Source organism: Pseudomyrmex gracilis, unplaced genomic scaffold (genome assembly GCF_002006095.1).
Source record: "Pseudomyrmex gracilis isolate BER0280 unplaced genomic scaffold, ASM200609v1 scaffold_87, whole genome shotgun sequence".
Lineage (NCBI taxonomy): Eukaryota > Metazoa > Arthropoda > Insecta > Hymenoptera > Formicidae > Pseudomyrmex > Pseudomyrmex gracilis.
Window position 1 is genome coordinate 66738 of NW_018020671.1, and position 14972 is coordinate 81709.

General features: G+C 39.0%; 3 protein-coding genes across 6 annotated transcripts in view; 1 reads left to right on the forward strand and 2 right to left on the reverse strand.

Moving 5' to 3' along the window:
- The window catches only part of LOC109855360 (glycogen debranching enzyme), a 17869-nt gene extending 17392 nt beyond the window's left edge, over nucleotides 1–477 (reverse strand). Inside the window, exon 1 of one of the 2 annotated variants that reach the window (XM_020429537.1) lies at nucleotides 282–477. The gene's annotated coding sequence lies outside the window, so the exon portion shown is untranslated. Of the gene's footprint in view, nucleotides 1–247 lie in introns of both variants that reach the window. The other variant, XM_020429538.1, reaches the window with a different exon arrangement.
- Nucleotides 478–487: 10 nt separating this feature from the next.
- Nucleotides 488–10064, forward strand: LOC109855359 (proteasome-associated protein ECM29 homolog). The gene is made up of 28 exons (XM_020429534.1): nucleotides 488–605; nucleotides 1307–1554; nucleotides 1651–1769; nucleotides 1863–2012; nucleotides 2118–2396; nucleotides 2498–2702; nucleotides 2793–2878; nucleotides 3032–3221; nucleotides 3312–3457; nucleotides 3591–3888; nucleotides 3987–4173; nucleotides 4264–4620; nucleotides 4704–4882; nucleotides 4999–5100; nucleotides 5185–5391; nucleotides 5468–5582; nucleotides 5682–5865; nucleotides 5959–6247; nucleotides 6367–6600; nucleotides 6690–7034; nucleotides 7123–7279; nucleotides 7470–7628; nucleotides 7771–7902; nucleotides 8006–8318; nucleotides 8482–8668; nucleotides 8746–8884; nucleotides 9136–9345; nucleotides 9499–10064. The coding sequence occupies exons 1-28, from the start codon at nucleotides 581–583 to the stop codon at nucleotides 9699–9701; spliced, it is 5445 nt and encodes a 1814-aa protein (XP_020285123.1). The 5' UTR covers nucleotides 488–580; the 3' UTR covers nucleotides 9702–10064.
- A 1710-nt stretch (nucleotides 10065–11774) lies between these two features.
- On the reverse strand, nucleotides 11775–14386 carry LOC109855352 (protein penguin). Of its 3 annotated transcripts, none has more exons than XM_020429525.1 (4): nucleotides 14284–14386; nucleotides 13879–13953; nucleotides 13609–13731; nucleotides 11775–13526 (listed from the first exon to the last, which is right to left on the reverse strand). In XM_020429525.1, the coding sequence occupies exons 3-4, from the start codon at nucleotides 13721–13723 to the stop codon at nucleotides 11830–11832; spliced, it is 1812 nt and encodes a 603-aa protein (XP_020285114.1). In that variant the 5' UTR covers nucleotides 13724–13731; nucleotides 13879–13953; nucleotides 14284–14386; the 3' UTR covers nucleotides 11775–11829. The 3 variants fall into 3 exon arrangements, with proteins under 3 accessions (XP_020285114.1, XP_020285115.1, XP_020285116.1); XM_020429526.1 differs by having other exon boundaries at nucleotides 14242–14386; XM_020429527.1 differs by lacking the exon at nucleotides 14284–14386 and adding an exon at nucleotides 14177–14232.
- Nucleotides 14387–14972: the final 586 nt, after the last annotated feature.

The following is a 14972-nucleotide window of genomic DNA, read 5'->3' on the forward strand; positions in this document are numbered from 1 at the left end:
TGAGTAGTGGTTAGTTATTCAGGTTTTGGTTATGTTAATAATGTAACATGTCACACTCTGAACGCAGCCAAAAGAAGCCGTTCAGAATAATATTTCTTGCTTACTTTCCGCTCACTGAGCAATCGCGCAACAGTTGAGTTGTCTGAACGCACCCATTGTTTCGCAAAATTCACGACGACACAAATTTAACGCGATATATTGCGCGTCAATCGGCAGATGTATTCAATTCATCAGCTTTTTTTCTAACCTAAATCGTTAGACATGCAATTTAGCGCCCTCACGTAAAATGACGTTGAAGTTGTAGCAAGTCCGAGGGATGCGTTATATTGTAGCGCATTTTGCAACAAGACGGGACGACACGCGATCATAGCGTCGATCCTCCCCCCGGATCCTGACGATTTCTCAACGTGTGGATCTCTCACGTCGTGTCACGGCGCCTGCTGATTGCGCGTTATATTTTACGAATAAATTCTTGTTCCTCGCACACGCACGCACACACACACACACACACACACACACACACACACACACACACGCTTCGGAGAGCAGTAACGTTCGCTTTCTCTTAGACTTTTTCAAAATGGCAGCGGCTACGGACGAGCTGAGTAAGTACCTCCCGTGAAAAAAGGATTCAACCGCGTCGATTTTACGGCGAAACGTTCCGGCGATTTAGACGCGCGAATTGTAAATTAAATTACACGTCGCGCTGTTCGTCGACATCGTCGTCACGAGTGTCGCGATCGCGAAAAAATCCATCGAAACGTTTCTCGTTCTCGTCAAAGGGGCACACTTTGCGAACATCAAGAGCCCCGAAGTCGATTGTCATGCCGCTCGATAGAAGAAAAATATTTTCAAACGCAATCCATATTTTCGAATCACCGTTCGCGAATTCGGTTTCCTCGAAATTTCCTTCGTCACGTCTCGTTCTTCTTTATTCGAGCCGTTTTCGAAGCATCCTCGCAGCTGTCACAGATCCTCTCGATGTGTCGTGTCCATTTCCGATTAACGTTGTTCCAACTTTTTAACACTCCTCCTGCGTGTGATAACAATTTTTTTTTCTTCTTGAAAACGCAACGTTTTTTTTTCCTTTTTTTTACGCCCGACGACTTCGAGAAACGCACGGGAACCGGATGACAGATTCACGTATTTTGTATATAGTTTCTTTTACGTCTTTTTTTTAAATAAAATCAACAATCGAGATATATTTGCGTGATTAAAAATGTACATATTTTGTGCATAGTTCGCACAAGTTTGTTATGCAAATGATACAGAGTGAGTAATCACATTTCTTTTGTGTTTTGTTTAGTTTTGCTTGAGCGAGTGTTTCTTCGCTTGGGTTCTGCAGAGACAGATGAGCAGTTACAGGCATCAGTATGTAAATTTTTACCTCCCGTGTTGCTTAAATTGTCTAGCGGACAGGACGGCGTAAGGAAAAAAGTGATGGAATTGTTGGTACATATAAACAAGAGAATCAAGAGTAGACCTCAAGTACAGCTACCTGTTGAAGCTCTACTCTTGCAATATCAGGACCCATCTGCTAGTTCGTTTGTGATTGTATGTTATCAATACTGAATGTATTCTCAATTAATTGATGTCTAATCTACAACACACGTAATGCTCTATAACATGTGTGTTACTCTTACGTTGCAGAACTTTACAATAATATACATAAAGTTAGGATATCCTCGAATGGAGATAACCAAACAAGCAGAATTAATCCCAAGTGTATTGAATGCTATCGAAGGAAAACCGGTATCCCATCAGGACAGGTTTGTAAACACGAGAGTTAGTTACTTCAACTCGGAAGAACCTTAATAAAATTTTTTTACACACATCGATTCATACAAGTAATAATATTTCAGTTTGTTGTTGATAATAATGCCAGCATTGGGACATATAAACATACCAGCGGATCCTGATAAAAGAGCGTCTCTCTTGGGCTTGCAAGATAAGCCTTACGTTGCAAAACAACTTATAAATTTCATGCTTGATATGTTGCTGCTTCCATATGGGTTAGATACAATTTTCAATTGAATTACAGTGAATGAATTTTATATTAAATATCTCTCTTTCTTCCAATTGTGCATCAATTACATAATGTATTTACGTTAATATAGATCTGTAGGACAAACGGAAAATCAACAGCCAGGTCAACCTATCGATTGGTCTCAGTTTAACGTACCACCAGGTTTAAGCGATTACGCGTTCAAAAGAGTGATAGGCGAAAGCCCCCCGACCGCGGAACAGTTAGAACAGATTAAGTTGGGCATTGTTAAGTTTCTCGCCGGTGGATTCTTTCCGGATACGGACATACTGGTACATCTGATCGTAGCAGCTGCCGATACTAGATTCAGCATCGCTAACATGGCGGATTTGGAACTGAAAAAGATAGTTGGGTGTGTAAAGTATCAGAATTTGTTCATCACAGTCTCGCGATATCACTAATCCGAACTGCTGTAATTTGTCTGTCTTTGGTTTTTGTTTTTTTTTTTTTTAGTACGCTCGATTGGTCTTCGGTGCAATTAGCGGCTCCGCTATATACGTTGTTCTTAGGTAGCGATGCGTTGGAGAGAGGCGCTGCACAAAAAGAGGTAAAGCCTGAGATGAAAAGAATGCCTGCGAACACTAGAATTCGTCTTAAACTTTTGCAATATCTTTGCCGTGTAACCAAAGCAGGTTTTATTATACCACCAAGCATACAGGTAATGTAATATTTGACACAAAAAAAAATATATATATATATATATTGACAATTTATGGCACTGTAACAAAATTATTTTTTATTTCCTCAGATTATTTTTGATTCGCTTCATGGAAAAAATACGAACGCAAAACTAAAATCATTGGCACTACAGTTTACATCAAATATCGTCCAACAGTAAGTCGCACAATTAAATATTTTAAAGCGCGCTTAGTATTTTATATATATTATTCCGTTACTAATTTATATATTTATAGATTTTTCGTATATATTAATTTTATTTCTCACATATAATAAAATTGTGTTCGATTTTTGTGATTTTTTTTTAAGCTGCAGCCTTGTGCCGTTAGCGCGCGTTGCCGGAGTAATTCTCAATGGTATGATAAAACTGATCTCCGAGGGTGATGATGCACTTAAACCAATGGCGTACACAATTATCGGACAACTTGGCCAAAGAATACCGTCTTTGATAAACAAAGATTTGACTCTATTGCATAATTTATTTGACACGCTGGTGACTGTAAGTACGCAATATAGAAAAAAAAAAAATAATAATGCAACATACATAACTGACTGTTAGATGAACAATATTTTCTCAATTATTTATAAGACGGACGGCGAGTTACGGCGAACCGTGAGAGACGCGTTGATGTGCGTAACGTCGGCGTTCGTATTGAATAAAGACGACGAAAGTAATTTAGCTCTAATGAACGCTCTGCTATCGGCGCATATTGAATCGCCCGAATCCAGTGTAAGGCATGTATTGAACACACACAACATTTATAGATTTGTATTCCGGTTTTACCTCAGTTTTCAGAAACACGTGTTCTATTCAAATTACTCACACTTGGTGGTAAGGCCATACAAGATAATATTATCTTCCGTACAGATTTGTGGCGATGCACTACGCTGCAACTGTATTTCCACCCGATGACGCTCCGTCGCGATATCTCTTGCTGTTGGCGTGCGGTGACAATAAACACGAGATAAGCACCGAGGCTACGAAGGCGCTTTACGGCTTCGCGCACAAGAACGAGGACGATCAACAGAGCAACAAGAAGATAATATTGCCCGAATTTGTGAAACTAGTGAATTATGTTTATTCGAAGATGAAATCGCGAATGCCGGCCGCAAATAAGAACACGGACAAGAAGACTCTTCCATATAGTATTACAACGTTTTCCGAAGTAAGAATCTTCAAATTAGATCCTGCACGAGAGATACACGCGCGATACACATCAAAGTGATTTTTAATCATTGGTTCTTCTTACCTAATTTATTGCAGATAATTACTTATTTTCGCGTTTGCCTCGCTAGAAGCGCTAATATCCTAACACGAAACGAACCGCTACAACATCCTTCCGAACACACTCCCTTGATTGGACGTTATTTGGAAAAGTTGTACAAAGATCAGCCGGAAATATTGAATAATTATCTCGATATGATTTTGCTATTGAGTCATTCTTTTGCGGGTAAGAAATGATTGGATTTTATAGCACAAACTCTCTGTTTTATATTTATTCAAAAATATTACAAGTTGTAATTTTATTATCGCGATGCAGATCAAGTTCCTTTAAACGCGCTTTTGGAAGTACTCGGATCCGTTCCGCATTACATAACAAAATCGTACGAGAAAGAGTTGCCCTGGCTCCGCTCTATGCTCACCTCAACCAAGCAAGATGTAAGACAGGTGGCCGCGAAAACGTACGCCATCATTACCGGCTATTTTCCGAGGAATGAATTCGAGAAGCACGTTTCGAGCATCATGGAGATTATGGGTAGAAAACAATTGGAGGCGCAGCACGGCGCGTTAATAACTCTGACTTACATGATGGAGAGAAGTTTGATACAATACCGCAGCGAAAGAAAAGAGGATTTGTGCAACTGGACAACTTACAACGAGATAGTGAAAACAATTTGTATGCATTTTTTTTTACGGTGTACGTCGTAGAGATTGCAAATACGCTTTGTATATACCTATGTCAATATTCGTGATTTACAGGCACGTATCTTCGCGATCATCCGATATTGTTGATGGACGCCGCTATCGAAGCTATCGGCGTGTTAGGAAAAACATACACTTTACCTTTGTTGGCTGAAGAAGAAGACGACAAATTGAGCAAGAAGGCAATAGTGGATATACTCTTCTCTGTATTATCGAACGTCAAATTGAACACCAAGGTTCGTCTTTTTTTTTTTTTGTTTTTTTTATCGCAAGTTGTTTACATACTGCATACTGTGTGGTGTTGTGCGTACGCAAAAAAAATCTCACTCTAATCTCACGACTTTGTTCTCAGATGAAAGAAAAAGCTGCGCTTTCGTTGGGTTACTTATGCGTCGGCGAATGTTTCCCGCACACCGCGGATATTGCCAATGGAATTCTAGCAACAGTCAAAGAGGTGCGCGAATTCGTCATCTGATATTCCGTTCAATTTCGACGCGTGTCTTCATTTCTTATTGTGTTTTACATTTGATATTTGTAGACGAAAGATATCGAGATCCATTTAATTCTGGGAGAAGCTTTGGTTTGTTGCGTTCAAGGACAGGCATCGCCCGAAGCAAGAGACGCTTGGACGACTCTGCCCGCCGAGCATGTTGTGTCGTACAACGAGGAGAGCGACGAGTTGTTGGTACACGTGTTGAGCGAATTGCTCAACATGTACAAAGTGCCTCATCCAAACTTACGACAGGTATTATTTTATGCGACTTGGTAAAAATTACAAACCGCTTGCAGAGACTTCGTTTTAATAGTGATGTTTCTTAAAGGCAGTCTGTGTGTGGTTGTTCGCGCTTTTGAAACACAACGTTCAACGAGAATGTGTCAAGGAGAGATTATTCACGATTCATCACGCGTTCATAGATTTTCTTTCGGACGACAGTGGTAAATTTATAATGAAAATTTATATCGATGAATTTTCCTGTGATTTTTCAGAAAAAAGATTCTTACATTTTTTTTTTTTTTTTTTACTTTTTTAAACAGATATCGTGCAGGACATTGCTTCAAAAGGTCTTAGTTTGGTGCATATTAACAGCAAACAGGAAGAACGCGATAATTTGGTATCCAATATATTAGATCAGTTTACACAGGGGCGTAGAACAGTGCAGCAAGTTACGTCCGACACCAAATTGTTCGAGGAAGGTCAACTGGGAAAGAGTCCGTCTGGGTAAGTTTAAGAATTAAAATTGCGCATGTAGTTTTAAGAGTAAAACGAGATCTGAATTTTATTTTATTTTATTTTATTTTTTCCTCTCCCCAGAGGCAATCTGTCAACGTATCGAGAAATCTGTTCTCTGGCAACGGAACTACAAAAACCGGAGCTCGTGTATTACTTTATGCATTTGGCGAATCACAATGCGATATGGACGTCGAAAAAAGGAGCGGCTTTCGGTTTCGCGGCAATTGCCGGCATTGCGAAGGACGAGCTGAACAAGTATCTGCCCAGCATCATACCGCGATTATATAGATATCAGTTTGATCCGACGCCGAAAATTCAACAGAGCATGGCCAGCATTTGGCGCGCCGTCGTTCCCTCCACGACAAAAGCCGTTAGTAATAGCCGTTAATAATAGTCCAGTATTTTTACACGTATATATATAATATATATATATATATATATGATGTGACGAATATAAAAATTTATGTTTTTTTTTATATATCGCCATAGATCGAACAGTATCATAAAGAAATATTGACTGATGTAACTGATAATCTAACGAATAACGAGTGGAGAGTACGTATCAGTTGTTGTAATGCTCTCGCAGATCTTTTAAGGACAAATGTTCAGTTCAACTTCGCCGAATACGGCCCGGAACTTTGGAAGAGACTATTTCGCGTAATGGACGATATTCACGAGGGCACGCGATTAGCCGCGACTAATACCGCCAAAATTCTCAGCAAGGTAAGTCCATCGAACGAGTCTTTTAAGAACTCTTATGTTCGCGGTTTTGTTCGCAATAATTAATGTGAGATTTGTGTTTTCGCACGCAGGTCTGCATACGCCATTGCGACTCCTCCCACGGTAGTGCGGGAAAGGAAGTTATTCAAGCGATACTGCCGGTGCTGCTTGATATTGGTATTACCCATACCGTAGACACGGTGAGGTCCGTGTCGTTGCAAACCGTTTCGCAGCTCGTGACAACTGCCGGTGTGTTGCTAAAACCGTCACTCGTCAATCTAATACCCGCATTACTGGAAACAATCGGCGAATCAGAAAATCCTAAGCTTTCGTATTTAAGCAACGTGTGCGGCGCAACTACGGAAACGCAGGAGGCTATTGATAATATTAGAGCTAACGTTGCTAAAGGCCATTACGCATCAGATACGATAACAAAAGTGAGTACTTTCGTTTTTTTTTTTAACTTCAACGCGTTGGACGAATGCCTTCCCAACACACACTAAACAATAATCGACTTTTCCACAGTGTATCCAACATATTGACGCGGATATTTTAAAGGAACTAATGCCAAAAGTGATAGAGTTAATAAAATGCAGCGTAGGATTCGGTACAAAAATTGCTTGTTCGCATTTCGTAATCCTCCTCAGCACCCATATGAAAGTAGAGTTGCAGCCGTACAGTGGTTAGTAACCGTTTGAAATTTTTTAGAAATATAATAATAATCAGAAATACTTTATTTATTACCGTAAGAATTTATTTTATTCACGTATTCCGTTGTTATGATTTAAATTTTTGATTTATTCTACGAAATAGTACATGTGTTTTTGTAATCACAAGTTTTTTAAATTTTTTGTCCAAATTGTTTCATCTAGCTAAAATTCTGTCCGCTTTACTTAATGGCTTAACGGATCGAAATGCCGCTGTGCGAAAGAATAACGCAGTTTGCATCGGGCACATAGTTGGTTCGGCTAAGGATTCTAGTCTGGATAAATTATATAATACCTTGAATACATGGTACATGGAACGCGAAGGTATACGCAGACTATAAGCAGTTTCATATGTCTGTTTTTATTTCTTTTTTGTTTGTGGTAAAATTAAAATTTCTCAAACAATTTTTGTTTTACTTGTTCAATGAGAACACTATAAAATAGAGAAAAATGTAAAAAATTACAGATGATGCGATAAGATTAGCGATCGGACACGTTTTACAGTCTATAAACAATTACAATCAGGAGAAATTGAAAAATTTCCAAAATGTAGTTATACCTCTTGTCTTTTTTGCAATGCACGCAGAAAAGGTACCAGGTTTGTATTCCAGTATAAATTTTATTATTTACAGATATGTGTTTTGTGTATTCGTATTTTTGAGTTTCGTACCGTCCTCACGTTGATACTGATATTCATCCAGGAAATGAAAACCTCGTCGAATTATGGACCGAACTTTGGAGCGAGATAACTCCCGGAACGGAAGCGGGAATTGTACAAAATCAGGAGGCAATAATCCGTACTTTAAAGACGACCATGGAGTCGGCGTCGTGGACCGCAAAAGTGCAATCCGCGAACGCAATTCACACCATTGCCTCGAAGTCAGGTTGTAGTATCGATATAGAAGCCAGATACGCTTTATTCAAGATATTGATGAACGGTTTGAATCCTGGTAGAACATGGAACGGAAAAGAAAATTTACTGAACGCGCTCACTACGTTAACGTGCAATAGCAAGTATGTACATCGAATTTATATTATTTATTTATATATATTTGAAATATTTATATATTATTTATATATGTATATTTGTGAAACTTGATGCTACGTTCTCTTGAGTGAAATACAAAAAAATTAATTAATACTTGTCAAAATTTATATCAATTGGATTTTATTGCAGAAAAGAATTAAACGAGAATACTTCACTGTTAGGTTTAGTTGTAATAACGTTGTACGATGAAAGTTTGAAAGAGAGCAAACGAGAATATCGTCGAAACGCTTTGCAAGCATTTGCTACTGTCTTGCACGAACTTGACATCGATAAGTTTACAGAAACTTATGAAATTGTACAGAATATTTTGATCAAGGTAAAACATATCGACATTAAGATATCATGATGATGTAGGTAACATTGTGACATTATGGTTATTTTATATAAATTCAGCTATCTGATAAAAGTAACGATGATGACGACGACGATAACGCGGAGGAAAGTAGAAAGAAAAAGGAAAGTAATATGAAGCTACAGGAAACAGCTTACGAAGCTCTCGGAAAAGCATGGCCCTCTAACAAAGATACTCAAGGTTACAAAAAGATTTTATAAAGTGTACACATAGAACAAAAACCTCATTAAATGTCTGTTTAACCTCATTAGTTTAACGTCTACAGCTTCATTTGATATCTAATGGACGTCTAATGAGATTTCTCTCAGTGGATTTTTATTCTATGTGTGTACTACGTATAAATTTAAAGAAGATGTGTGTGTAAATATTTGTATTAATATTTTCTCTGAATGTGATTTTTTTATACATTTGACTCGGTTGTGCGATTGCAGACAAATATTGCATAGAATTCGTCACGCATTGTCAGAAAGTATTGCCGAACAGCACAAGGTCTGTGCAAATTGCTATTTTGACAGCGTTGAATTTCTTCGTGGATAAACTGGTCATATTGAAAATTAACAAAGCTGAGTTATCGATGAAAGACAAAAACTCACTAGACGAAATAAGTGATAGCCTGAATAAAATATTATCGTACTGTATAAGTAAGTACTTTGTCATCTGTTATATTTCTACAATATAACAGAATTTAAGAGCATTAATTTTTATTCTAGATGTACTTGAAACAATACATCAAGGTTTGTGTATTACGGAAGAGTGCATTAATTTAACTATTTCTTACTGTTTTTTTTTTGTAGATATCTCAAAGTTCACCAGAATTAGGAAAGAAGCGTTGAATATAGTTCTTTCGTTAGCGAGAAAAATGCGAGAAACCAATAACGATGATCAACTCGAGAAGATGACGCGCATTTTAAAAGAACTTCTGCCTGATCTGATGAAGGATAATCAGCCCGAAATACGGACCAGAGTTGTCGATATTAAAGAGATGCTTAAAATTTAACTAGACATGTTAGGCACACGTTACATTTGTATTCCGAATCGAATTTACATCTTTCGCACACACATCGGGATATCTTGCGTATATTGCTCTTAAAATATTGACGAACTTTGAGCCACGGTAACAAGATTCTGATAGCTATGGTTGTGTGTTTATTTAAATATGTTAATATGTGTAGGATGTGCCTAATATAGTATTTCGTCGCTTAATAAGATGTAATTTAGAACATAATTTGTTTATAAAATTATTATACCCTTATGTATTTACGCTCCACCACATGGGGCGGGGTTTTTTGAAGGAGTAAAAAATTATAATCTAATCTGTTCCTATGAGTGTGTCACGAAAAGTTGCGTATTTTTTTTTTTTTTATTATAACATTAGTCCTGAAATACCAGAAAAAAAAAACAGAATTACTTTGTCACGTTTATACGTCTGCTACTTTGTGTATGTAAAAGTAGAATTTATTTGTTTTCTCGTTATTTATCGGTCAAATACCCCCCGAATGGGTTCCCACCTTGTAGTAGCTTCGAGGTGGGTGCTCGCGGATTGCGGGGCGCTTGGTGCGCACGTGGTCTGATCGCCTCGCAGTAATTATACACGGGACTACACTTACAAATCCTAAGTCCGAAGTTCCGTTGTTAAAATCTGACGAGACAAACATTGACCACACATGGTGTAATCCTGGTGTCCTCGGGGGCTGCGGGCTCCCGCGCCGAAGCGGGTGGTGGGGCTTAAGATTGCGCGCGGTGTCACCTGCTCAGAGGTAGATCCGCGCGCGGCCGACTAAGAGGAACCCCCCAAGCTAAGGTGTAAGCGACCGTGCCGAGAGCTGCATGGCGCAAGGGAAGTTGCGTCGCAAACGGTGCCTCCTGGATACCGGGCGAACTCCAGGAGTAAGTAGCCAAGCCCCAGCCAATCGCGGCTCTGGCTGGGTGAGACCGCGAAACCGCGACACTCGCGGGAACAAGATGCAAAATTCAGAAAATTTAAACTCAACCTTCGATAAAACAAGCCTAACAACAATCTCTCAGGGCGAAGCTTTCAATAGAAGTGAACGCCCGGGAGAATTAAACAACGCGGAGACGGGCAATGATGCCCGTCCTAAAATTCGCGTAAGATTTAGCGGCGCGGCAAGGCGTCGATACAAGAAGCGAGTATTGGGAGTGGAAGAAGCGCAGGAGGTTTCCTCCACTCCGGCGGCATTTGGAACTAAACTTAATACTGAAGAAGCTCCGGAAAGCAAAACAACCAAACCTGAACATAATACCTCCAGTCCTTCAGACGGTTATCGAGACAAAAAAGCTAGAACAGAAGGTTTCTATGCCCAGACGACCAAGAGATCAATCAAAATGGCCCTCGTCTTAGAAGGTCACCCAGAAAAAAAGATAGGAGCCAGTGAGGTGGCTACGATCAAGAGATTGATCAGAGCCCGCATCCTCAGTCTTTCTGGAAAGGCTAATGCCCCCAATTTTATCAGCTCTTGGGAAAAAGATGGTGTACTGATAATAGTGTGCGCCAACAAAGAGTCGGAGGAGTGGCTCAAAAATCACGCCTCCGAGATTAAAATAGAACAGATTCCTTTGCGGGCGCTGACGGTCAGTGAGCTATCTAAGCGTCACCGAGTGGTGGTGCACGTAGAGGAGCCTGATATAGAAATTGAAGAAGCTCTAAAGCTTCTCAATCGACAAAATATAGGGCTGGCGACCGGTGACTGGGTCGTCACTAGGAAGAGCTTAAGTAGGGATGCCACGAGCGCCCACTTTTCCTGCCTAATTGGCGATTCGGCGCTGGAAGCCCTGAAGCTCCGTGGCTTCAGGCCTTTCTGTGGTCTCGGTCGAGCAACCATCAAGGTGTTTGACAGAGATCGCAGGGAGACGTCTGAACTAGTGGAAGTGTCGGGGAGTGTTGAGACCGTCTAAAAATGGCTCAACTCAACATTCCATTGACTCAAATTAACTTGCATCACAGCAGAATCGCCTCGGCGATCTTAGCCAGAAGCGTGGCTGAGATGCACACAAATATTGCACTAATTCAGGAACCTTACAAATATAGTGAGTATTATATACACAATAAAAGTAATTTTACCGCAATTTATTATTTGATTTTTTTTTTTACATAAAATGTAATCCAATTATTTTTGTCCTACTCCCAGTTTTTTCAACAATATCGATTTGCCACTATTCTTTGACGTTTCTTCGACATTTTCAAAATTGTTTTTCATTGATTGCAATCGAGACTTTAACGTGTCCACAACACTCTCAGATTCGTTTTCCAAAAGAAGTACCAACAGGAAAGAAGCTCTGTTAATTTTTACCCATGTTTGTACAACATCAGAAGTTAAGTGCGGCAGCAATACTTCCCCGAACGTGATCTCATTGCTTTTCAGTAATTCTTTGTCATACTTAATAAGTTTCTTCAGCATCATGTGCAATCCGGGATGTTCGATCAGACTGCATTCGCTCTCGCCTTCTGTAATCTTCGCGTCTGTATCGCAGATAACTTCGGCAATTGCTTCAAATGCGGACTTCAACTTCTCTCCAGATCCGATTTTTAATATCGCCAAAGTTACCATAGCTATGGCACCGTTGGACAACCACGTTGCCGCGTCCGTTGTTACGGCATCAAGAAACGGATCTCGGATCTCGTCGAGAAGTTCTTTTTCCCTGATGTCGGCCGATTTCTTGCTCACAACGTTGTTATCACCCTGACGTAAAAAGTCTATAATACTTGGTGGAAAATAACAGGAGTTCCTTCTAGCCACAAGATACAATATAACGTGTCTTCCGTACTCATTTAGCGCGATCTCGATCAAGTTCTCTTGTATCTCGGGCAATATTATCTTTTTCAACAGAACGGTGTCATCCACGGAATCGAAGACCGTAAGTAACGTCACGAAGCCGTGTTTGAGCGTACAAAATGTTCTCACGTTTGTTTTCAGAGATTTTATGATGACCTTTCTATCCTTGTTGTTACCGTGCCATATACACTGCGCAGCGACCGCCGTTCCCATCTTCGTCTGGGACAGCGTCACGATGTAAGATCGCAACATAGTTATTAACTCGCTTTTATCTTTCGATGAACATACGTCGAAGAATTCTTCCAAGATCGTGTGTAACAGAGTAGAGTTAATGAGATATTTGTTCAGAATTTTGACTAGTTTTGCCTTTACGGGAAGTAATATGGCGGACTTTATATCCTTTGCGTTCTCGCACGCATCCGATAGCGATTTGTAACTCCCGCCGTAAAAGTCCTGCCTGAAACGTGTCTTGTCATCCTTTGTGCAATACGTGGTGTACAAGAGTTCAATAAGAGGAGCCGATACGTAATGGCACATCAATTTGAAGATATTACCATAAAGCGCGGAAATAATATCTTGTTTGATCTCTTTCGAGCCGCGCTTTAAGAAAGACTTTACACAATTCTTCGCGTACTTTGATTGTAACATCAGAACAACGGACGGTTTTAATTCTTGAAATATAGCGAGCCGGATGTTCGCATCGCAGTATCTGATCACACACTGAACCACTCTCGACATATCGTGCGTGAATGTCACTTTGTTGTAATGACCTTCCAATATGTTATGCAAGGACTGAATCAACTTTACACGTTCGTGCTGATCGCACTTCGATCTACGCAAATTTTCATAAATTCGTTTTGCGTCCATCAATTTGTCATATGCTATGTCATTCAATTTTCCAGTTCTACGTTTTTCTCTGAGTTCTTTTTTCTCTTTTTTCAATTTGACCCAATCTACTTTCGTGGGTACGTTAGGTTTTGAAAGTTTTTCTTTTGAAGTTTTCTTTGTAAAAAGTGTCTTTGTATCTTTACCTGCAAAAGCGTTTGTAGATTATTTTTTTTTATAATGTTTATTTAAACTCTATTGCGTTTTCATCTGATTTTGTGATTTTACCTGATTTATTTTCCAAAGACTTCTCGAATTTAACTTTCTTCTTTTTTGGTTTTTCTGCATCATTACTATCTGCTTTGATGTTACCAACATCTAAAGCTTCAGCTGTTCGCTTCATCTTTGAATCTATTAAATATGTGTGATATATAATATATAAAGATATTATCTTGTTATTAAAAGCTATTTGACATCCTTTGTAACATATTTATTGTGTCAATACTTTAAAAGTCATTAATTTATAATTTCACACTTACTCATAGAGTAAAGCCTTACCTTAATCCAATCTACTCTCAGTGGAAAACACTTTTTGCAGTACAAAAAACAGCACCTTGTTGCAGAGAAAGTTAACTATAAAAAATTAAAACATAAAAACAAATCATTGCAACTGTTTGTACGAGGTTTCTTTGGCAGAGAACCTAACTAGCAGATAAATAAGGAGTATTAAAGAGCCAAACGCTTGTATGCAAAATATATTTTTTCTAAACATGTAAACGAATACTTCTAGTAATTTTCGAATTGAATTCAATTCGAAAATTCACATCGGAAGCTTACTTTGTACACATAAACTAACCTTCTTTTACTTTCCTGTTAATCTATACGTTTATTTTTCTGCTAGTTGAATAAAATAATAATTACAAAATTTGCATCAAATGGGAGAGAGAAATTAGATTTTTGTACCAAAGTTTTGTCCAGAATTAATGTGGCACAGTAAAGTACTTATTTGTGTCAAACGGTAAATAAAATAAATCTCACGTGGCAACGACACACGTGGTTATACACTAACTGTTCTTTCACAAATCATCATACATTAAACCGACAAACGCATATCATACTAGAGTACGTTCCAAAATCTCACCTTGGTAACCGTAAAGCCCGTGTCACACTACGTATTGCGGACTTGGATTGGATCGGGATTGCAGATTGCGGATCAGAAGTTAGCCAATCAAGACGAGGCAGCTTCGGATCCGGATTGCAGATCGCAGAATAGACGGCTTTCTATTTTTGCGATCCATAATGCGTGATCTAAACCAATAAAATACTGAATTGTAGTCACGTGACCCGTTCATGGACGAAGAAGCAAAATTAGTGATAACTGACAAGTCTATACAGGAGTCATTTAAATTCTGTTCATTCTGTGTTTTAATTTTAACTAGAGCCACAACCAAATCTTATTGCCAGATACGTGATATTCTTATGTTTCTAATAATATTTGCTTATTGTGTTTTAATAACCCAGCAAACATTTCGGTCACAGAACCATATCCATCTGTGTCCTCAGTAGGATATGGTTTGGTAATCATGTCTGTCAACATGTGAAATGTCAAAATGCGACCAAAATGATGACAGAGTCTGCCACAAGCAAAGCGA